Here is a 23,937-nt window from a genome sequence, read left to right on the forward strand (position 1 = left end):
TTGTTAAATTGATTTCAATTAATGGAACACACATATAATATTGATTATACTTCAACTTAATTACTAGTACCTCAACATTATTTGATTGATTTATGCTAGTTGAGGTTCTATAATTATTTTGAAAAACCCGATAATTAATTATGTAATTAATTATGTAGTTAGGTTGTATGTTCCCCTTAGGACAATATGCGTGTCCATATACCTTTAGAGAACATAGATGTAGGAATTACATAGACCAATCCGAACCTTCTGATGAGATAAAACTTTTTAATAAAATCCCTCATTCTTAATCTAATTAAGAATTATTTCAAGCTATAAAGAAAAATCAATCTGTTGAATTTTTCTTTCCTTCTGCCAACGGTTGAATTATGTGTAGCCCTTTACTGTAGTGCAGTAAGCCGTGTTAGCGGGGAGTGATATGGTAAAGTAAGTTGTAATTCAATTGACATAGCGATGAAGGTAGCCATAGAAAAGGGTTATGCAAGATTAACGTGGTCGGCTAGATTAACTAGGGGCTGCATTAGTTTGGCATAATCAAGTTCTATGAGCATCTTTGATTGGTAGGTTAGACTTGACACACGACGATTTTGAATTCGCGAGATTAATTTAGGTCATTATCAAGTGTGAGGAAAATTAATTTAGGGTCATATTGTGGATATGATTGATTGTGACCTACCTTTGGGCAAATGTAGTCGGGCTAGATTAACTACGGGTTATATTTATCTATTGGACCTAAAGCCCATTAAGAAAAATCAGTTTTCTCGTTTGTCTACTAGAGTGAAGTGGAAATCGATAAAATTAGTGGGAGAACAATTAAATAACATAAGGCCAAACATTTAATTGTAACAATCATTTAACGCGAATCTCTAATAATCCTCTTCTCTGTACCTCTCAGATAATCATGTCTAAGAATCCCATAATGTCAATCCTCGACAGTAAACTCAATGGCCCTAATTACCTAGATTGGTTGCGTAGTCTTAAGCTTGTGTTAACCGTTGAGGAGCGTCTCTATGTTCTTAACGAGAGACTTCCTGCCACTATACGTGCCACAACGACTGATGCTGAAAAGGAAACTTATGAAGCATGGAAGAAAAATGACACTCATGCTAGGTGTTATATGATAGCCGCCATGGAGCCCGCACTTGCGAGGAAATATGAGTCTCACATGCATGCTTTCGATATAAAGGCACATCTCGATAGCATGTATAGTCAGAATATTAGGGCATCGAGGTACGCTGCTACAAAGGATTTGATCACGGCGAGACTGCGCGAAGGGACTTCGGTCCACGCGCACTGTCTCAAAATGATCAATCTCCTTGAAAAGCTAGTGAATCTCGATGTCACCCTCCCGGCCGAGCTCTCGTTGGATTTGATCATGTTGTCTCTTCCTAGTTCCTATGAATCGTTCATAGTGAACTTCAACATGAACAAACTAGATCCTCCTTTGGATGAGTTAATGAACATGTTGGTCAGTTTCGAGTCCACCATTAAGAAAGAGAAGTGTGTTCTCATTGCTGCTACTTCTGGAAAGAAGGGTTCTTCCCAAAAGAAGAGAAATGAAAGAGTTCCCTTTTCCAAACAGCAAGTTCGAAGTGGGTGAAGGTAGTGGGGGCCCCAAGGCAAATGTCAGCAAGTAAGTTGATGATTCTTGCCATCATTGACGAAAGAAAGGACATTGGCGTTGCAACTGATGTCAATGGACGCATTTCATTGACGAAAGAAAGGACATTGACATTGGCGTTGCAACTGATGTCAATGAACTTTTCTGAAAAGGGTACGTATTTCATTGACGTATATTTGTCTGTCAATTCTTCTTCTTGGGTATTGGATATGGGTTGTGGCTCACATTTGTGCAATGATTTGCAGCTACTGACAAGAAGTAGAAAGCTTAGAGCGGGTGAGACCTACCTACGGATGGGGAATGGAGCAAGAGTTGCTGCTGAAGCCATTGGCACTGTTTACTTAAATGTTTTGGATTTTAGTTTTCCTATTGTTTTGAACGATTGTTTATTTGTTCTGTCTCTCATTAGAAACCTTATTTCTATTCATGTATTAGACATTGAAGGTTTTACTTTTGTTTTTGGAAATTCGATTTGCATTATACAAAAATAATGAGTATTTGATTTGCAAGGGACGACTATTAAACAATTTGTATGAACTAAGTCCAAATGAAATACCTATTAATGTTATATCAGCAAAACGTAAGGAGATAGATCAAAACCCCGCACAACTTTGGTACGCTAGATTAGGTCATTCCTCTTTAAGAAGGATGAAACATTTTGTTAGTGAAGGACTGTTCTCTTTGGAGGACGTGAAATCACTGCAAACTTGTGAATCTGGCCTTAAATGGAAAATAACCAAGTTACCCTACAAAGGGAAAATGGAACGAGCCAAGGGTCTTTTGGATTTGATTCATAGAGACGTATGTGGTCCACTAAGTGTTAGTGCAAAGGGTGGATACAACTACTTCGCTACCTTTACCGACGATTATTCTAGGTATGGGTATGTGTACTTGATGAAGTACAAGTCCGAAACATTTGAAAAGTTCAAAGATTTTAGACACGAAGTAGAGAAGCAACTCGGACGAAGTATTAAGAAGCTACGATCCGATCGTGGTGGAGAATACTTGAGCATCGAGTTCATTGACTATCTACAAGAGAATGGAATACAATCTCAATGGACTCCACCTGGAACTCCTCAACTTAATGGAGTTTCCGAACGTCGGAATAGAACTTTATTAGATATGGTTCGATCAATGATGGGGTTCACCAACTTACCGGCATACTTGTGGGGTCATGCACTTCGCACTGCCGCGTATTTGCTGAATAGAGTTAACACCAAAGTAGTTAAATCCACACCTTATGAACTTTGGCATTCCCGGAAACCCAACTACAAACATATTAGGATATGGGGTTGTCCCGCTTATGTGAAGCGATTAGTGGGAGACAAGTTGGATAGTAAATCCGACTTGTGCTATTTTGAGGGGTATCCCGAAGACTCAATGGGCTACGAATTCTATTATGTCAAGGAAGCAAAGACGTTTGTTTCGAGAAATGCTACATTTTTTGAAAGGGAGTTTCTATCCGATAGAATAGGCAACATGATAGAACTTGAAGTAGTTCAAGAACCGCAAAATGAAGTTCAGGCGCAAGAACAAGTAATCGAACCAATACAACAATCCACTAATATACCTCATGAACCTACGGTGCGTAGATCCGAAAGAGTTCGGAAAATGCCGGATAGGTTATTCCTCCTCGAAAATGATGAAGGTCATGTTGATCTTGGACAAGATCCAAGAACATACAATGAGGCCGTATCGGATGCGGACATGGGACATTGGCTAACTGCCATGAAATCCGAAATGGACTCCATGTACTCCAACAAGGTGTGGACCTTGGTAGATCCACCTAAGGAAATAGTGCCCATAGACTGCAAGTGGATCTATATGAAGAAAATTGGAGTGGATGGAAAGGTATCGACCTATAAAGGTAGATTGGTAGCGAAAGGATATACTCAAAGGCAAGGTGTTGACTATGAGGAAACTTTTTCGCCAGTCGCGATGCTGAAGTCCATTAGGATTTTGCTGGCCATAGCTGCATGGTACGACTACGAGATATGGCAAATGGATGTGAAGACCGCGTTCCTTAATGGAGACATTGAGGAAGAAATTTACATGGCGCAGCCGGAAGGCTTCATATCTTCTGGAAGTGAGCAAAAGGTTTGCAAAATCTAGTGATTCATTTATGGATTGAAACAAGCATCCCGTAGTTGGAACATTAGGTTCGACTCAACTATCAAAGAGTTTGATTTTGAGAAGAATCCGGAGGAACCTTGTGTATACAAGAAGGTTAGTGGGAGGGCAGTGATATTTTTAGTGCTTTACGTTGATGACATTCTACTCATTGGGAATGACGTAGGTATGTTGCAACAAACGAAAGCATGGTTGTCCACACGTTTCTCAATGAAGGATTTGGGAGAAGCACCTTATGTATTAGGAATACGCATCTATAGATATAGAGCAAGAAAGATGCTTGGCTTATCCCAAAGCCTGTACATAGACACTGTTATGAAACAGTTTAGCATGGAAGAATCCAAGAAGGGATTCTTGCCAATGTCCCATGGGGTTCGTCTCTCGAAATCTATGTATCCGCAAACACCTAGTGAAATCGAGGAGATGAAAAGGACGCCTTATGCTTCTGCCATAGGAAGCATAATGTATGGCATGCTATGTACGAGACCCGATATTGCGTATGTTGTGAGTGTCACAAGCCGATATCAGTCTAACCCCGGCCCAGCTCACTGGAAGACCGTGAAAGATATCCTCAAGTACTTACGAAGGACAAAGGATATATTTTTGGTCTATGGGGGTGCCGAGTTGAAATTAGAGGGCTTTACCGACTCTAGTTTTCAATCGGATGTGGACGACTCAAAGTCGAACTCGGGATTTATATTCACGCTTAATGGTAGTGCCGTGTGTTGGAAGAGTTCCAAGCAGAGCACGACAGCTGATTCTACTACTGAAGCGGAATACATTGCAGCGTCCGAAGCTGCAAAAGAAGGGACTTGGATAATGAAGTTCATCCAAGAGTTGGGTGTCATTCTTAATGCTAGTGTTCCAGTACCGTTGTACTGTGATAACACTGGAGCCGTGACGCAAGCTAAGGAGCCGAGATCTCATTAGAAGTCGAAGCATATTTTGAGGAAGTATCATGTGATAGAGGTGAAGTTAAAGTAGAACGAGTCACCTCGGAAGAGAACGTTGCAGACCCCTTCACGAAGCCTTTACCGAGATCGGTCCACGACAAACATCAAGAGTCGATGGGATTGCGATTCATGGGTAACTGGCTTTAGGTCAAGTGGGAGATTGTTAGAGTAGGTGACCAACAAGCCAACATGTGGCTGTGGTCTTTCGTATTTATTATGGTAATAAACAAACTTTTTTCGTATTAATGATAAAACACCTTGGCATTCTATATCTTTGTCCCTTTGTCACAAGCATAGATATAGTCCTTACAGTTATTACAAGTACGAGTAATTGATCGATTATGATCTTGAGATATTTACTTTAGTATTATAACTGTTAAACATGTTCCTAGTCGAAGGGTTACGCCACAAATGAGGATATCGGCCTTTCCCATTAAGAGACTAGCACTAAGTGTATGTGTACTGCATCTCATCAGTAAACGGTATTGTGATATCAGCATGCATAAGTGGGTGCTCGTAAGTTGACGAGCTCACTGAACTCCCTCACCCTAGAAATGTCTAAGTGGTTTCCAATAATCGAGTAGAGATATCTATGGTATAGTTGTACACCATTATTCCTTATGACCTAGACATCACCGTGACTTCACTAGAGGACCGGCTGTGTCGTGACTTGTCCCTGAGTTCCACCGAGGACCATCCCAAGGGTCAGTGTTCGTGCAGTCCAAAATTTAGTGGGAGGTCTGTGCATTGTAGTCGGGATTCGATCGCTAGAATAGTCTTGGATGTCCTGTGTGTTCTTATAGTTTGTAATCTCTCTAAGTCTCTGCCAGAGCTGACTACGTGATGATTAGAGAATTTGATTCTCTAAGTCATGCACGTAACGATTACAACACTTAGAACGATCGCACAGTCATTGAACTACGAAGGAGGTCTCGATGAACCAATGCCTCTAGTTCAATCGGGACATATGAATCGAAGGGAGCGTAATGTATGCTAACTATATCAGAAGGTTCTTGCAGACACTTCATTTCTATCTAGAGAATCATGACGCGTAGTTGCTAGACGCCAATCTTGGTTCGTTGGGTGATTAAGGTGAAACGAGCTTCATCTTAATCGTAACTCTAAGGGACGAGTTTTGACCACAAAGGGTTGTGGGCCCATGGCTAGCTTCCACCTGAACCATCGAGGGTCACACTGCTCGTGCACAAGAGATCTTTGAATAAACGGTCAAAGGTAAAAATGGTTTATCTTTGCATGATTGAAAGTCAATATGATTGAGTCCGACATTCGTAATTTGGAATTATGAATGAGAATTAGAAAAGTGCACTGAATTAGGGTTTCCACTTTTATAAAGTTGGAAATGGAGAATTGGCAGTACTCTTAATGACGAGGACATTATAATGATTACGAAAATGTAATTGTTACAATTTTCCGATCATCGAACTGAGAGAGACGAGCGAGTAAAAGAACTAATTAACGAACTTAGGTCGTTGGGCCCGGTCCAACTTATGCCCGTTAGGGTTTTATGCAAGACGCTATAAATACTTGATTTATAGGTCTTGCACAACACACAACACACAACGCACACACACAAAAAAACCCTAGCCGCTCTCACCTCTCTCGGTCGATCTCAACCCGCGGCCACCACTGCCGTCGTCGCCACCATCTCGCCGGAATCGGCCATCCGTTGGCCGATCCTTTTGGTAGCTCTTTTCTCTTTTCATTTCTTTCCGTTTATTCTAACTACTTCGTGTCTAGTGCCACGTTCTAATAGATCGAAGTATGTGAGGTGAAATTCGAGAGGAGGAAGATCGAAGATCGAAGAATCGAGGAGCAGCCACCGAGGCGACGACGCACACGCCTCCACGCGCCGCCCGAAGACAGCGTGTGAATCACACGCGCCGCCGTAGCTCAGATCTTCGCCGCTGCTGCATCGCCGTTGCTGCCCCGGATTGGACAGATTGGTTTCCGTGGCAATCTAGCTTCGCTTAGTGCACCTACCTCACGCTTCAAGAGGTAAAGTTTCGAATCCATCGTCGTTAGATTCAGTTACGTTTAAATTAATATATGCATGTTCGTATTAGTAAGATAATTGTATGATTTTATGTGACTACATGAAATTGTTTATTTATTGCGAGCATGATTATTTGATTTAAACGCGAGCATGCTAATTGATTTAATTTCGATTAAGTAATTAAGCATGTATGTTGTTTTTAATTTCGCTGGAAGCGCAAAGGTTCGCAATTAATTGTTTTCAATTATCGGGCATGTGTTTATTTGTTTTAAATTCGTTTAATTCGCATAAAATTTTTGTTTTCTGCTGCGTACACGTGTCCGATTCCCAACAGATCCTTCTTCTTCTTCGGTAATTTCTCCACGTCTAGTAGGTCCACAGGAGTCTGCGTTTCTTCCAGTTCTACTGTTTGATGATTTGTTGGTGGTCTTTGTATTCTCGGTACCATGATGCTTTGCTTCATTATATTTTCTTCATCCCAATCCCATGTGGCTTTCTCGTCGAATTCGACATCGTGACTGACGATAAGCTTCTTAGTCTTGAGATTGTAAATCCGATATCCCTTGAATTCTGTATTGTATCCCAAAAATATTCATTTTTCCGTCTTCTTCAAGCTTGTGCCTCTTGACTGCTCGAATATGGAAGTAGCAAATGCTCCCAAAAACTCTTAGATGTTTTGCTGACGGCTTACGACAACTCCAAGCTTATATAGGTGTTTGGTTTTGCATGGCCTTAGTTGGACATCTGTTGAGTAGATAGACAGCTATGTAGACTGCTTCAGCCCAAAACATTTCCGGCATTCTTTTTTCTTCTAGCATAGATCTTGCCATCTCCATCACCATTCTATTCTTTCTTTTGGAGACGCCATTTTGCTCAGGAGCGTAGCCGACTGTTAGTTGGTGTTCCACTCCTTCATTTTCGCAGAACTTGTTGAATTCTTTAGAGGTGTATTATTTTTTTCTATCGCTTCTTATAACTTTAATCTTCCGATTGCTTTGATTTTCTACTAGATTCTTGAACTTTCTAAAGATATTAAATACTTCCGATTTTTTTCACATAAAGTAGACCCAAGTCATCCTTGTATTAGTGAAGAGAATGAAGTACCTGTTTTGCTTCAAGGATGGAGTCCTCATCAGTCCACAATCATCGGTATGCACGAGCTCTAGAATCTTCTTGGCTCTCCAAGCCTTGCCTGATGGAAACGATTTCCACTTTTGTTTGCCGAGTAAGCATCATTCGCATACGTCGTCATTCTCGTGAATAGCCGAAAGATCTTCATCATGTTCTTTTGGTGAAGAATCTTTAATCCATTAAAGGTTAAATGTCTGAACCTCCGGTGCCATAGCCATGACTGATCTTCTAGAGCCTTCATGGCTAATTCCATGTGCTGCCAGTTTATAGGAAAATTTCTTTTTTATTGCATTTTACTTTTGCTATTTCCGTTTTTGTGTTTTTGTTATCATATAATGTTCACGAGTCTCATTTAAAGAGTAGAGAATATCCTTTCTCCATCATCTGACCCACGCTTATGAGATTCGTGTCGAGTTTAGGCACTAGTAGGACATCTTGAATAAGACACGTATCTTTCTTAGTATTACCAGCAATTGTGCCTAGACCTTCAGCTTCCACCAGGGCTCCATTGCCGATTTTAGTTTTGTCTTCATGGACTTATTGTTAAGTGTATATTTTTACACTTTATCGTACCTTTTTATTTGGGCTTTTGGTGTGTTTTAATGATAATTGGTGCTTAAAAAGTTGATTTATTGTATTTTAGGTACAAATTGAAGAATTGGAAAAGTATGGGTCAAAACTGCAATTTTGGCGAAAATATGGGTCAAAAGTGAAAATATCAAAATTCTGAAGAAACAAGGCTCGGACCCCCGTCCCAGTTTTAGTGCAAATTATGGGACCCCCGTCCCATACCTCGAAGTTGCGCAGTAAAGGGATTTTAATTGCACAAGGAAACTGCCTTCTTCCCCAAGTTCTTCACCCTATATAAGACCAATCCAAGCACACAATTAGGGATCTTTTACGCAATTTGGAGAGCAACAAAGCAATAACGAAGACGAAGAATTCGAAGACTCTAAGCATAGATTTATCGTTTATGACTTATTTTATTTGTGTTTTTCTTTAATCATGAGTAGCTAATTTTCTTATTACTAGGATTTTATTTGGAACCCTATGTGGGATTTATGAACCCAATTCTATGATTTTATGCAAGTTTTAATTCCGGATTATTTCTTCTACTTGTTTTATTAAGTTCATGAAACTGGCCACTTTATGCGCTTTTATGTTATTGTTAATCGCATGAATCGGAAGATCGGGTTAATAATTAGAACTGTGGTAGAAGAGCCTTTGTGGTATTAACATAGGAATATAGTTAATCTCTTAGGTAGCCATTATTGAGATTTTTGCTTAATGCTGTGTTCTAGAATTAATTGCATAGGAATATAGTAATTGAATCTAGAGTATTAGAATCGTAATACACGCGGAAGCGGGTTATGATTATTTTAGCATCTCAGGTTAATAATCCGGGTTAATTGCTTGCATAATTGAAGGAATTGGGGGAGTAATAATCTGTTGGGTTTCGGGCACGCATACGCAGCGGAAAACAAAAATTTAATGTGATTTAAACGACTTTAAAACACACAAGTACATGCCCGACAAATTAAATCAATTAATTGCGTACCTTTGCGCTTCCAGCGAAATTAAAAACAACATACATGCTAAATAATTTAACCGAATTTAAATCAATTAACATGCTCGCGTTTAAACCAATAATCATGCTTGCAAAGATTAAAACGATTACACATAATCACATAAAATCATACGATAGCAAACATGAATTCATAGTTTAAACATAAACGAATCGAAACTAGGGTTTCGTGTATTTACCACTTGAAGCGTGAGGTAGGAGCGTTTAGCAAGTCGAGATTGCTACGGAAACCAATCCGTACAATCGGGGCAGCAGCGGTGCAGCGGCAGCAGCAGCAAATCGGCCACGGCGGCGCGTGAGGTACACGCGCGGTCTTCCGGGGCGGCGCGTGGGGCAGCGTGCGGCTTCGGCTCGTGCGCTGCTCTTCGATTCCTCGATCTTCGATCTTCCTCCTCTCGGATTTCACCTCGTATACTTCGATCTACTAAACACGTGGCACTAGACACGTAATAGTTAGAAAAACGGAAGAAAAAGAGAAGGAAAGAAGCTACCAAACCAATCGGCCGATGGACGGCCGATTACGGCGGCGTTGACGGCGGTGGTGGCCGCGGGAGAGAGAGGCCGAGAGAGAGAGGTGGACGGCTAGGGTTAGGGTTAGGTCTTGTGTGTTTATGCAAGGCCTATAAATCAAGTATTTATAGCCCCTTGCATAAAACCCTAACGGGCTTAAGTTGGACCGGGCCCAACAGCTTAAGCTCGTTAGTTCCTTTACTTGCTCGTCTCTCTCAATTCAATGATCGGAAAACTGTAACGATTACATTTTCGGAATCATTATAATGTCCTCGTCATTACGAGTGCCAACTCTCGATTTCCAACTTTCCAAAAGTGGAAACCCTAATTCAGTGCACTTTCTAAATTTGGAAACTTCCCGATTTAGAAAGTCCACTTAGATGTTCGCCTATTCTTTTATTTTTCTTATTCTCATTCATAATTCCATATTACGAATGTTGGATCCAATCATATTGACTTCCAATCATGCAAAGATAAACTATTTTATCTCTGACCGTTTATTCAAAGATCTCATGTGCACGAGCAGTGTGACCCTCGATGGTTCAGGTGTAAGCTAGCCGTGGGCCCACAACTCTTTGTGGTCAAAACTCGTCCCTTAGAGTTACGATTAAGATGAAGCTCATTTCACCTTAATCACCCAACGAATCAAGATTGGCGTCTAGCAACTACGCGTCATGATTCCCTAGATACAAATGAAGTGCCTGCAAGAACCTTCAGATATAGTTAACGTACAGTACGGTCCCTTCGATTCATATGTCCCGATCGAACTAGAGGCATTGGTTCATCGAGACCTCTTTATATGTTCGATGACGGTGCGATCGTTCTAAGTGTTGTAATCCTTACGTGCATGACTTAGAGAATCGAATTCTCTAATCATCACTTAGTCAGCTCTGGCCAGAGACTTAGAATGATTACAAACTTTCAGAACACACAGGACATCCAAGACTATTCTAGCGATCGAATCCCCGACTACAATGCACAGACCTCCCACTAGATTTCGGACTGCACGAACACTGGCCCTTGGGATGGTCCTCGTTGGAACTCAGGGACAGGTCACGATACAGCTGGTCCTCTAGTGAAGTCACGGTGATGTCTAGGTCATAAGGACTAATGGTGTACAACTATACCATAGATATCTCTACTCGATTATTGGGAACCACTTAGAGATTTCTAGGGTGAGGGAGTTCAGTGAACTCGTCAACTTACGAGCACCCACTTATGCATGCCGATATCACAATACCGTTTACTGATGAGATGCAGTACACATACACTAAGTGCTAGTCTTAATGGGAAAGGCCGATATCCTCATTAGTGGCGTAACCCTTCGACTAGGAACACGTTTAACAGTTATAATACTTGAGTAAATATCTCACGATCCTAACGATCAATTACTAGTACTTGTAATAACTGTAAGGACTATATCTATGCTTGTGACAAAGGGACAAAGATATAGAATGCCAAGGTGTTTTATCATTAATACGAATAAATGTTCGTTTATTACAATAATAAATACGAAAGACCACAGCCACATGTTGGCTTGTTGGTCACCTACTCTAACATAATCACATAGGGGGAAGAATAAAATCCTAGGCCCGTTTACTCTGATAAATCTTCGTGTTTAATTTGCTTTCTTGCTTTGTCGTTTTAATTTGCTTTTTAATTTATTTTAGCTAATTCTCTCTAAAGTCGACTGTGTAGGGTGGGCTTGATAATAATTGGTAGAATTTAGCGTCTAGGATTAGATAATTAAATATTCCCTGTGAGTTCGATATCCGGACTTTTAGTCCACTATATTACTTGTACGATACGTGCACTTGCGTGTAGGTTTTCGCCCAACACTTATCTATATCTTGAAAGATCTTGTTCAGTGAAGTTCGCCTGATGACTTTTTCTGGAATGACAATCCTTCTGGGCATGTCCGAATTTTCCACAATTCCGACATTGTAGTTTTCCCCGAAACCAGCAATCTTTTTCGAGATGACTAGTTTTCTTGCAGACGCAGCATGGCGGGTATTTGAATTTCGTATCTACATAATTATCTCCTCCATTTTCTTTAATTCTAGAATTTCCACTTCTAGAACTTTCTCCAAATTTTCTTCCTTATATCTTGAATTTTGAGACCAAATTTTGAGTTTAGACTGAAAGGCATTCTCCATTGAATCACTTTCACGCCTACTCAGTCTTTTCTCATGCTTCAAGAGAGCCTACCAACTCCGTGACAGAGAGAGTGGCGAGATCCTTTGTTTTCTCAGTTGTTGTAACGATTGGATCATATTTTTCCGGGAGACTGGTTAATATTTTCTCTACTTCTCTTTTATCGAAAATATCTTCTCCATTAGCTCTTAATTGATTAACTAATTCCCTTAGTTGAGAATAATATTCATTTACGGTCTCAGATCCTTCATTTTCATATTATCCAAATCTCTTTGTAGAGTTTGAAGTTTAGTAGTTCGTACCTTCGTATTGCCTTGGAACTCCTCCTTCAGGGTATCCACGCTTCTTTTGCACTTAGCACCGCTAATTCTTGGAAAAATTGGATCTGTCATAGCCACTTGAATGTTGTAGGGTGTCAAGTTGTCCTTTTCCATATCATTGGCTAACTTATCTTTCTCCACTTGAGAGAGTTTAAAAGTGTCGCTAAGAGTAGTGAACCCTTTTGTCGACAATCTCTCATAGCCTTGAGATTTAAAGAAGGTCTTCATTTTGATAAACCAATAGTCATATTTTTCTCCCAAGAATATAGGAAGAGCAATTTGGTTGTTAGGTAGTGTATTGGCCATGGTGTTAGTTAATGGAATCTTTAAAGTCTTCATTTTGATAGACCAATAGTCATATTTTTCTCCCAAAAATATAGGAAGAGCAATTTGGTTGTTAGATAGTGTATTGCCATAGTGTTGGTTAATGGAATAATAGAGGGTTGTTTTAGGAATAGTATATAGTGAAAGGAACGCCCAAGTTTTTGATCGAACAGGGCTCTGGTACCACCGTTAGTTTGTGAGAGATGGTGGATAGTAATTTGGAAATACTTTGATTTATTCGGAGAGAAGGGACAATAGGACTTAGTTGAAGTAGAAGGCTTTATTACTTTTTTATTTCAGTTCATGCTTGTTTACAATGCCTCATAGCCTATTTATAGGCTTCATGGATAAAATTAGAGAATTGCTAGAATAGTCATTCTCTAGAATTGTTTTTAAAATCCTAGCTTTTCTTGAATATTCTTATATGGTTAGAAGTATCTAGCTAGCATTGAGTCTTTTTTTAAGAGTAAAACCGCAGATTTTATTGGGCACTACAGGCCAAATGGGGTGGAAGAGAAGGACATTCCAAACAAACAGAAACATAAATAGTAGCAAGGTCGTGAGCTAAACAATTGCCACGTCTTTTGGTAAAACTAAAAGAACAACAAGAAAATGAATTAGCTAGATAAAGACAACCATCCAAGATTGCTCCAAATGATTTGAGTGATTGTTTCTCTGTCCGTAAGCTCTCCATCACCTGCCAACAATCTCCCTCTACTATTATAGAATCCCAATTAAAACCGCGAGCAGTAAAGAGGGCTTGAAGAACCGCTTGAGCTTCTCCTTCGGGGGGTCGGACACGCCCTTGAATTTTTCTCACTTTCCACCAGATACACCTACCATCTGAGTCCCGAACAACGAGAGATACAACGTAGTAATCTTCACCAGCGGGGAAGGCAGCATCGACGTTGATTTTAGTTGTACCAACCGGAGGAGGTTGCCACGTGTTCGGTAATTCCGCCATAGGAATTTTCATTTGGCGAAACTGGGCATCTAAATAGGAGCGAAGAAACCCAATATGCACCAGTTCACGATTTGATCCAGATCGAGGAATTCCCCCCCATGTAGCTCCTTATTCCTCCTTTCCCATATCTTCCAGGCCACAACCACCGCCAGGCGAAACAGTTCGTCGGGAAGTTTTTGTTTAAGAACTTCAATCCAGCTCCAAAAGGATGCACTCTCCTCCACATCAGTAATCTGAAACGGTTCTTTCTCCCATATCCACTTAATTTTAGAGCAACCATAAATAGCATGCACCGGGGATTCCACCCTTTTTCCACAAAATACACAAAAAGGATCTGGAACGATAGTGCGTCTAAAGAGCTCGAGCTTACTAGGTAAGATATCAGCACAAGCCCTCCATAGAAAATTCCGGATTTTGGGGGGAATGGCGGGATTCCAAAGCATTTTCCAGTTTCAGTTAGACGTGCCACTCGGTTCACCATCATTAGAGGCTGGAGAATGTTCCCGCTTGCCGTTCCGCTCCATAATATGGTGATAGCAAGACCGAACGGTAAACTGGCCGGATTCTGAGAGTGACCAAATCAGTCGGTCGTTGGTTGAGGGCCCGCCAATAGGAACCGACAAAATGCGATGTCGGTCGATCGGCCAAAATTTTCTATCTATAATGGTTAAATCCCAAAGGCCGGTGTTATGATCAATGAGATCTGCCACCGAGTTTGGGAAGGCAGTGTTAGCTGGTCGCGGTGTGAGCATTAGTTTCAACAGCTACAATCAATTAATGTCGTCATTAATTTTTCAATAGGAATGAAAATTTACGCATTCATATTTATGATCCGAATTTATTTTTGTCATTTATATATTACAAATGTTACAAAACATATATATTCCACTTTGATGGAAAGAACAAATTAAAGGAACAAAGAAGATAAGTTAATGAATCAAATTTTAACAACAGCGTACCATGAAAATGTAAGGAGAAGGGTAATCAAAGTTAATTTGAAAAAAATGAATACAACGTCACGCAAGGATTGAATCTTATAATGATAAAAATATATTTAGAAATTAAGCATGCAGGCATGATTAGCAATCAGTTGACGAGGCGGCAGTTTTCTCGGATCTCGCCCTGGGTGCCGGTGAGCACGTCAATCTTGCCCATTTTGACCATTGCAGCGGCGAACTTCTTAGCCCATGCAGGACTGTTCTGAGCATTTTTCAGTACAATTTTGGAGGTCAAAGTGCTTGTCATAAGTACCTGATCCGACGTAAGAAGTCCCTTTTTCTGCTTCAACAGCTCGTAGTACAAATTGTCCAAACGTTTCGGAGTTATGACATCCTGATTCACCGTAGGGTTCACACTTGGTGGACCGGTGGCATTGGCAACTGGCGCCGGGCAGATATTTCTCAAGAAAACGGCGTAGTTAGGGTCGAGAGTGGGGTCCACGGTCGGGTATAGACGTCCGTTGAAGGAGGTGCAGTGAGCAATTCCAATGGAGTGAGCCCCTGAGAGTGTCACCATTTCGTCGAGTGTGAGACCCTTTCTTGCAAAATTGTCCCTGAGTTGAGTGGCGTTGAAGAAAGGTGGGGGAAGATTGAGAAGTGGGTCCAATGTGTTGGACTCGTTTCCATCACGACGTCCAGCGGGGACTTCGTAGAATATGTCACCAACTCTCCATGAGCTGTCTCTTGCGGCAAATGCGAGAATGTCGGCACAAGAAACGATTCCAGGGCATCGAATCTCCAATTCAGCTTTTGCTGCGTCGATTATTTCGAAACCTCTTAAGCTTCCCCGGTTTGGTATACTTTGTTTTTCCGAGTTTGCTCCGTCCAACAACACAGAAGCATCACATCCCTGTAATATGAGTATTTAGAACAAAAGCAATGAATTATTAGTAGATATAGTGTTAATACTCAATATAATTAGCTAGGTCATCAACATGCATCAATATATATAGCTAGTGCGGGTGTATGTATATATATACGATTACGAAGATGCATGATGAATACATGCATATTATGTAGAATATACCCTGACGAAGCAGTCGTGGAAATGAAGCCTGATAAGGCCGGCGGCAAGTCCAGGGTTGCGGAAGACGAATTTGTTGACGTATTTTTGGACAATGGCTTCTGCGGGTGGGCATGATTTTCTGTAGAAGCCAACTTTGAGGCCGGTGGTTGAGTTAGCGGCAGAAGAAACCGAAACAAGGAAAACCAAGCAAGACAAGAACAACGCAATGGCTGCCAATTTGGTGGAAGCCATTGTGTAAGTATATTATTATTAATAATAATGGGTGTGTGGATGCCATGGATGGATGGTTTAGGGGGGTATTTATAGATAGGGGTGATAAAATGTTAGTTAAAGCCTGGGCAGGACGTGTGTACATGTAAGGAACTTGTAGTTTTATACACAAATGATATGTGATCTCCACTATCTTACAATATTAGCTAGTCCATAAATATGATAATTGCAACTATCTTAATTAATAAAATTATCTTATGATGGGAGGTAGAATTCTTCATTGGCAATGGCAGCTGGATGACGTTTGTTTGTTTGGGCCAATCACTGGCCTTAATTACCCAGTTTGATAATACTGCAGGTAATGGTTAGATTAATAATAATCAAATGGTGATTATTTTTTGTTGTTGCTTGGTGAGGAGAGTATAAGGATTTCTGACAAGAAATTAACGTTAAAGAAAAGGGATGTTATTTTTTTTTTCTGTAAAAAAGACCGAATACGACGATCATGAATTAGTTATTAATGATTGTGTAGAATCTGAAATTTCTATTGCCAAATAATATCCCATCTTGTATAATAATGCAATTCAGGTTTATAATAAAATAAGAATAATATACAAATTCAAAATATATTATGAGAGAGTCTGTGACGACATTATAAGTAACGCCAAAAATAAAAAGAAGAATCTATTACAAGTATTTAAACAAAATATCATCACAAAGATACAACCTCTACAAAAAGAAAAGAAAGAATATCTCAATATAATTCAGTCATCACATTTTGAAGTAAATAGCAACAATGTAAACATGTATCCCGGACAAATCTGAATCTCTTCTCCCAAGAAAGGTTTCTCTAATTGCAAATCATCAGGAAAACTTGAAAGCTTAAAACCTGCACATCATACATAATAATATCATGTAAGAAAAAAACATTTATTCATATTAGTAGTTAGTTACTTAATTGAGAGAAATAAATAAATTCCAACTCTTCAAATCTACCATCAGCTTCCTCCCTTTTGCTTAAGAGTGATCTTGTCCCCCAAGCTGAGAGCAATTCCTTGAGTCTTGCTTCGTATCCTGATATATCCATTCAGTTTCCCATCTCCTTGCTTTTCAACACTCACATTTACCAATGCGTCCTCCCCAAATACACTCTTTGCATATAAGTTAGCAGCCAAGAATCCACATTCACCTTCTAGAGCAGATCTGCACACAGCCACCATTCCAATTTCATTCATGCATATATATCAATCTATCTATCTATCTATCTATCTATCGGTGTAATATTTTATCATGTATTCAACCAATCTCAACCTAATTGTACAGCACATTTTCAAAATAAAGGTCGTCATTCAATGATTATAAAGCTCATGCACAGATGTGGTGCCACAGCTCAAGTCTAATAATATCACGTTAAATGAAAACATGGCAATCCTTCTTGAAAAAGGAATACCACGATCGGTTTTCTGGCCCAGTGATACACTGATATCGGAATTTTCCAACACTCTTCCTAGGCCATCTCAATATCTTAATTCTGAATTCCCCATTACAATTTCACTCACTGTTGAATAGTACAAGCAGAAGCTGGAATCTAATGCTTCTCATACTGTATACATCCAGAAGAAGACAAGTTTGGATGGTGAAAATAGCTTACTCCAATTACATTCTTAAGCAGTATCAAATTCTGATTTTGACAGGAATTCCTCCAAAAAGGTTGAGTATTAACAATTCTATTCCAAGAAGAGAACTTCGGTCAATGGCAAATAAAAACGAGGAAGCACAAATCACTCAATAATAATGTGCAGATGGAAGAACTAACACTCAAACTTAACAAATAATAGCGAAACTTTGCTTCAGCAGAGATCACTATTTTACTGGTGATTTAAAAAGATGAGCATAAATTACAATAAATGTGAAAAAAAAAATTGCAATTAAGCAGTAACACAGTTAGTTGGAGATAATTAAATGACTTACATTGCAGTTAGGCATTTCATGTTGGTTGATTTGATAATATGATCGAGAAATTCTTTTTCACTTGTAATTGTGGTGTTTACAGCAACCTGCCAAAGGAATGAAAAAGATAATTGGGAACATGAAAAAAGCATTGTAATCAAGCAGAGACCAGAGAAACCATATCTTGGATCAGATTACCATATTCATTAAAATCAAACTTTACAACTAGATGTAATAGATAGATGTTTTAAAGCCACCTTTCTAGTAAATAAACTACTTGAGCAACAAGAACATCTAAATCATCACTTTCCTGTAGTGAGTTTCCAAATAAGCTAGGGATATAACAACATACATGAAAATTTCCTCCAAATTCTTTTGACTGGCAAGACTACAAAAAATTCACATAAACAGCTGTATAACTAACTTCTCCAGTTCACATATGGGTTTGTCTGTCAAGCTTGGATCAGGAAGAAAAACTAGTGACTATAATTATGAAGCTCATATTCCCCCAAAAGTCTGAAATAGTTCAAATGAAACATGAAACTCCATTTAGGCATTATGCCCAGGGAACTGTAGAATACCAGGTAATGCATGCAGTAAACAACAATTAAAGCAATTAATCATCCCCTTTTGCAGTGCCTTACATGCCAAAACAATGAAGATAGTGCAAAGTACCATGTATCTCTAAAATAACTACAACTGGATAATGACAACTCAAGTGATAACAATACCTTGTTTTCCCATTCGAATTCTGCCCACATGGCTCTAAACGCAGTATCACTACAAACAGCAGGTGATATGTAGTCCATGATATCAATATGGATATCATTGAGGACGACAACAGTTCGCTCAAGCACATTTGACGTCTCATAGACAATGTTTCCAAATATGACACCAGTCTCAGTAGAGGACACCTTAATGTTTGCTTTGATTTGCTTGCTTGACAAGGGTGCTAAAGTATAATTCTGAGGACGCTCAACAAGTTTAAGATCACCCATTGTTGCCAACTCCAAACACAAATTCTGAAGGGTCTCCTTCGTTCTATTAATAACTGTAACATCCAGGACAATATCGTATTGATGAACTGTCACATAAGCTTCAGCATATACTGGATCACTAAATCCTGTGAGTTGAATTATACGGTTAAGCTTATTCGCGTCATCTGCATCCTTAACAAACTCCCCAGTAGCACGTTTCAGATCATCTTGTACCTCATCTTCCAGCTCCAGCTGGCTCATGCCCTGGAGCGATAACAATTACAGGCATAAGCAATTTATATGATGTATACAGCAAGCAATAAAGTCCAGTTAAGGTCCAGACAAAGCAACTAATTCCTTTGCACGCTTGCACATTAAAAAAAGGGCCTCCACAAACATATATTTGCATGGTAATAAGCAAAAGTAAAGCAAACTAGTAGTTATAAAACCCAACTTATTCAAAGTATGATGGAGACAGTGAGTATATTCCACTCCTCACAACCCAAGACGGTAAATCTTACTAATAAAAGTAAAGACGGCAAGTCAAGAAAACCTCGTTTAAGAAAAAGATTTTTACTCAAAAACCTGATGTAATGAATTTTTGGATTGAAAATCACTCCAATGTGTTTTTTGGATATAAAAATGTATTCAGAGGAGTTTTTAGTAGTTTTTGTAAAAAATATTCATGTTCTGGAAAAGAATTTAAAGAATATGCAAGGAATACCTTTCTGCTCTTCAAATGGTAGAAATCAATAAGGTCATCAGGCTGTGAATGAGAAATCTGAGCCTTTGCCTTAATTTCTTCAGTTTCACGTAGCTGTTTATCTGAAAGCATTTTAACAAAACTCTCGCGGCAAGACTTCAACCAGATCTTCCTCACAGCATCCCCAGTATTACACAGCAATCTTATGCAAAGAACAATCCGGTCATAAGAATCATTATCAATTGGATGAGGGAGAGCGGAAGATTGTCCAAGCTGCAGCATTGAGACCAAGATCAACAACGCATCGCTTGATGCTTTGTTCAATTCAATCTTTGACGGCTGAACCTCCTCTAATCTTAGATTGAGCTTTGCTAGGGTACATGCAACAACAGCTCCCAGGAAAAAATCACCAGTGAGAAGAAGAGATCTCAAATTCCCAGTAGTCAAAGATCCTTGAACTACAGCTGGAGCGGAGAAAGCAGTTTCAGAGGCAGCACTTTGAGTTGCATAAGTCCCATCAGCAAGAATAGCAGGTCTTCTAGATGACACAGTTATTGAGGTAGCCTGCTGGGGTTTTTTTGAAGAATCGCCTGCTTCCTCATCTTCAGAAATAGAAAAGAATGGTAAATCCCCAAGACACTGCTTTATGGTTGCAATGGCACTCTCTACTTCAGAAAGGGATAAGGAATACTCTCCAATGATCCAAAGAGCACAAGAGCAAACTCTAGCTGCCCGAATCTGATAAAAAGTATCCAAAAGCCGGGAGATGATAGAAACCCTTAACTTAGGGTTGGTTTCGATTATCTCTCGAACAAAAATGACAACATCCATTGCAGAGGCAACATTGCTGTCTCCCAGGAAATCCATCAACAAATGTACAACTGTGCTTGCCACTTCAGGGAACTTTATAGCACAAGAATGGATGGCTTGAATGAGTATTTGACGATACTCCCCATTCTTCTCAAGCTCCCCACTTTGAGTTTTCATAACTTCCTTCTTCAAAGTAAGAACCACCTCATTGACATTGCGGGGTGTAATAAGTTCCAGTACAATATCAAGTGTTTTCCTTCGGATGTCAAGATTAGGGCTGGATAATGCCCTCAGAACATCCATAATCATGTCAACCATAATATCACTGTGAGAAGACTTGAGCTCATTCAGGCGATCAAGAATAATGAGCTTAACATTATGGTCACTCTGTGAGAGAAGAAGCTGGCAATATGTGTTGGCCGCAGCTCTAATAGCTGTTGGAGCAGAAGAGAGAGAAACAAGGGTTCCAGCACATTCATAAACAACGGCAGCTGAAGGGGCATTCAGTAAAGATATGATAATCTTAATATATTTTCCTTTTTCAGCTTTGTTCGTGCGACAAACTTTTCGGATCAGCTCTAAGACAACCATCTGAAGTAGTTCCCCCCAGTCTGATACTCTATCAACGTTGGTCAAAAGGTAATTAACAGCACGGTCTTGAGCACAATTGAAAAGCATCAGGAATGCATTTCTCTTAGCTGAAGCATCCTGCTCCGTCGAGAGGAACTTCTCAATCGTCTCTGGTGCATCAACCAAGAGCTGTTCGCCTTGCGGGAGCTTGTAAATTGACATCACAGCAAGAATTGCATTTCTCCTAATATAAGGGTGTCGATGCTCCAGGTTTGACATAATGGAGGGGATTAAAGGTTCTATAATCTCCACCTCATTCAGCCGACAAAGGAACCTTAGGGTGACACCGCGAATGTATTCATTAGGATGCTGAAGATTATTTCTCAGATTCTGGCAGATTAAGATCATTTCTGGTAAAACACGCCCCTTTCCATCGGTTTTGTCAATGATCTCCAAGTAGAGCAATAGCAGTTTCTGAACAGTGTGATCCTCAGAGGGTAACACGTATCTAACAATAGTGATGAAGAGCTGAGGCAGGGTTTCACCATTTAACAAAAGCATGATTGCATTTTTCATGGCATCAATCTTAGCAGGAATGTCATTCCCTTCAAGTGCCTCCTTGATCTCATTGGCAAGGGCTGGTGTGCCCTTATCAAAATGTACCAGCAAAGAACATGATTTCTCCATTTTCCACCTGTTATCTGGTCATATAGGACTTAAATAATTTACAAACACAGAACAATAACTTAAAAAAAGATATAACATAACACATAACTTTTGGAAATCAATAAAAAACAGCCACTTATTTATTCAGCCATATCAATCTACATAATACTATGCTGTATAAGACTAACAAGATTGAAACAAGCTACAAAATTGAACGGTTGTTTCTCTTGTGATTATCCAATGTTTAAATAAATCTTGGTATTTACGCATGGCATACAAACATTTCTGGTATGATTATAAAATTTAATCGTGTATCCCTCCTGTTCAGTATAGTAAAGATCTAAGAGAAGAAGAAACCCATAAGTGAGTTTCTCAAATATATTTAACACATGAAATAAGTGAGAACAAACTAACAACTCAAACAATTCGCGACCTATGATTAATTCATGTATTCAGACTGTAAGGACACCAAAGCAGATCAGAAAATGATTAGATTAACAATGTTAAATTAACAGAATCCAGAGAGATGCACAATCCATTATCCATAGCAACCTAAATGTATTACCAGCATATTCCCACACCCTTCACCCATTAAACTGATGAACAACAACAGTGCAAAAACAAAATAATCATCATAATCACACCAGATCCATTAATTTCAGCTCATAGGAAAGATAAATCCGACCAACTAATTGTAATTAAAATCGACATTTCAAATATTTGTAATTAAACTCGACAAATCAGTGTTCACCTAAGAATTAACAGGGAAATTATGAGATGCGTGAATACATCAGAAAGAGAAGATAGGCACGAGGCAATTCAGATCTACATCAAACGCAACAAAAAAATCGGAAAGAGAAAATTAAATGAAAAGATGAGAAGGCAAGAACGTTACCGAAACAAAAGAGTAGAGATCGGCGATCCGGAATTGAGTATTTTTGTATGAATAAATTTAGATATGGCCCCGATTTCCAGAGGGAGAGCAGTAGACGAATGAGGGAGTGAATTAGCAATCAGATCTGCATCTGTCTGTTCTTCAGTTTTTATTCTATTTAAACCCGCTTTGTGGGTTATTTATTTTTTAAGTTTCACGATTTTACCACTCTTTTCTTCTAAGTATTCATTTTAATTTTCAACAATTATAATTTTATTTTATTTTCTAATTTCGGAATAAAATAAATTATTTCAATTTCTGGAATTCCGACCTCCGATTTTCCTGATTCTTTTGGTTTGGAATTTAAAAAATATGCACATAATTCATCATTGAAGAGCATGCTTATCATTTATAACAATTTGTTTTCGTAGTTGGATCTGATAGAAGGAGAATATTTGGAGAGAAGAGAGAATAAATATGTCTCTCGTTTATTGTGATATATATATATATTACATGTGTGAAAACCTTAATCCTTTACACAAGAGAACTAGGAGATATACATACCAATAATACAATATTTATCTATAATATATATATTAATAAAGATACATAAAATATACGGCTATTATACCCCCGCAGCCGAAACGGGAGATGGGCGAACGTGCAGACTGGAGACGAATTCTCGAAAGAGAGGGGCAGTCCTTTGGTGAAGACATCAGCGAACTGATGTGTGGACCGGACGTGGAGGACACGAACGTGTCCCAAGGCGACTTTGTCCCGGACAAAGTGTATGTCAAGTTCCACGTGTTTGGTGCGCGCATGTTGGACCGGGTTGCTGGACAGATAGACAGCACTGATATTGTCGCAATAGACAATGGTTGCTTTCGTCGGTGGACAGAGAAGTTCGGTGATCAGAAGGTTGCGCACCCATGTCATTTCAGCAACGACATTAGCTACAGCCCGGTATTCGGCCTCCGCACTTGAGCGAGAAATTGTCACTTGCCGCTTAGAGGACCAGGAGATAAGGTTGTCGCCTAGAAAGACACAATAGTCCGAAGTGGATCGGCGAGTGTCAGGGCATCAGCCCCAATCGGCATCAGAGTACGCAATGAGAGACATGTCTCTAGAGCGGTAGAAGTGAAGCGTGTAATCAAGAGTACCGCGAAGATATCGCAAGATTCTCTTGAGGGCTGCCATGTGAGCCTTCTTTGGATCATACATGAAAAGACAAATTTGTTGCACGGCAGAGATGTCTGGCCGTGTGAAAGTGAGATATTGAAGAGCGCCGGCAAGACTTCGGTAGAGTGAAGGGTCGGCGACAGAGTTGACAGAAAACTTTGTTTTGGTATCCGCTGGGGTGAGGCACGGATTGCATGAAGTCATCTTAGTCGTTCAAGGATCTCCTCGGCATATTTACGTTGAGAGAGGACCATCTCTTCGGACGAG

At 39.6% G+C, this 23,937-nt stretch overlaps 3 protein-coding genes across 3 annotated transcripts; all 3 read right to left on the bottom strand.

Annotated features, from left to right (window-relative positions):
* Positions 1 to 13,735: 13,735 nt before the first annotated feature.
* On the bottom strand, positions 13,736 to 14,458 carry LOC148770344 (uncharacterized). Its single transcript, XM_088819126.1, has 2 exons — positions 14,169 to 14,458; positions 13,736 to 14,012 (listed from the first exon to the last, which is right to left on the bottom strand). The coding sequence occupies exons 1-2, from the start codon at positions 14,456 to 14,458 to the stop codon at positions 13,736 to 13,738; spliced, it is 567 nt and encodes a 188-aa protein (XP_088675252.1).
* Positions 14,459 to 14,543: 85 nt separating this feature from the next.
* On the bottom strand, positions 14,544 to 16,007 carry LOC105955288 (peroxidase 5). Its single transcript, XM_012979009.2, has 2 exons — positions 15,732 to 16,007; positions 14,544 to 15,554 (listed from the first exon to the last, which is right to left on the bottom strand). Exons 1-2 carry the CDS (start codon positions 15,960 to 15,962, stop codon positions 14,793 to 14,795), a joined length of 993 nt encoding a protein of 330 aa, XP_012834463.2. The 5' UTR covers positions 15,963 to 16,007; the 3' UTR covers positions 14,544 to 14,792.
* Positions 16,008 to 16,604: 597 nt separating this feature from the next.
* On the bottom strand, positions 16,605 to 22,885 carry LOC105955287 (coatomer subunit beta-1). Its single transcript, XM_088820191.1, has 6 exons — positions 22,513 to 22,885; positions 19,593 to 21,652; positions 18,623 to 19,132; positions 17,913 to 17,998; positions 16,938 to 17,144; positions 16,605 to 16,830 (listed from the first exon to the last, which is right to left on the bottom strand). The coding sequence occupies exons 2-5, from the start codon at positions 21,636 to 21,638 to the stop codon at positions 16,940 to 16,942; spliced, it is 2,847 nt and encodes a 948-aa protein (XP_088676317.1). The 5' UTR covers positions 21,639 to 21,652; positions 22,513 to 22,885; the 3' UTR covers positions 16,605 to 16,830; positions 16,938 to 16,939.
* Positions 22,886 to 23,937: the final 1,052 nt, after the last annotated feature.

This window comes from Erythranthe guttata, chromosome 6 (genome assembly GCF_056151865.1).
Source record: "Erythranthe guttata isolate IM_541 chromosome 6, IM_541, whole genome shotgun sequence".
NCBI lineage: Eukaryota > Viridiplantae > Streptophyta > Magnoliopsida > Lamiales > Phrymaceae > Erythranthe > Erythranthe guttata.

Excerpts from the sequence above, each read along its gene's own strand:
- LOC148770344 (XM_088819126.1), bottom strand. The coding sequence starts at position 14,458 with ATGCTCACACCGCGACCAGCTAACACTGCCTTCCCAAACTCGGTGGCA. Across the intron at positions 14,013-14,168 it reads GATGGTGAACCGAGTGGCAC|GGTGGAATCCCCGGTGCATG; the intron begins GTCTAACTGAAA and ends TTGTGGAAAAAG.
- LOC105955288 (XM_012979009.2), bottom strand. The coding sequence starts at position 15,962 with ATGGCTTCCACCAAATTGGCAGCCATTGCGTTGTTCTTGTCTTGCTTG. Across the intron at positions 15,555-15,731 it reads TCCACGACTGCTTCGTCAGG|GGATGTGATGCTTCTGTGTT; the intron begins GTATATTCTACA and ends CTCATATTACAG.
- LOC105955287 (XM_088820191.1), bottom strand. The coding sequence starts at position 21,638 with ATGGAGAAATCATGTTCTTTGCTGGTACATTTTGATAAGGGCACACCA. Across the intron at positions 19,133-19,592 it reads ACCATTTGAAGAGCAGAAAG|GGCATGAGCCAGCTGGAGCT; the intron begins GTATTCCTTGCA and ends TTATCGCTCCAG. Across the intron at positions 17,999-18,622 it reads AATTCGAATGGGAAAACAAG|GTTGCTGTAAACACCACAAT; the intron begins GTATTGTTATCA and ends TTCCTTTGGCAG.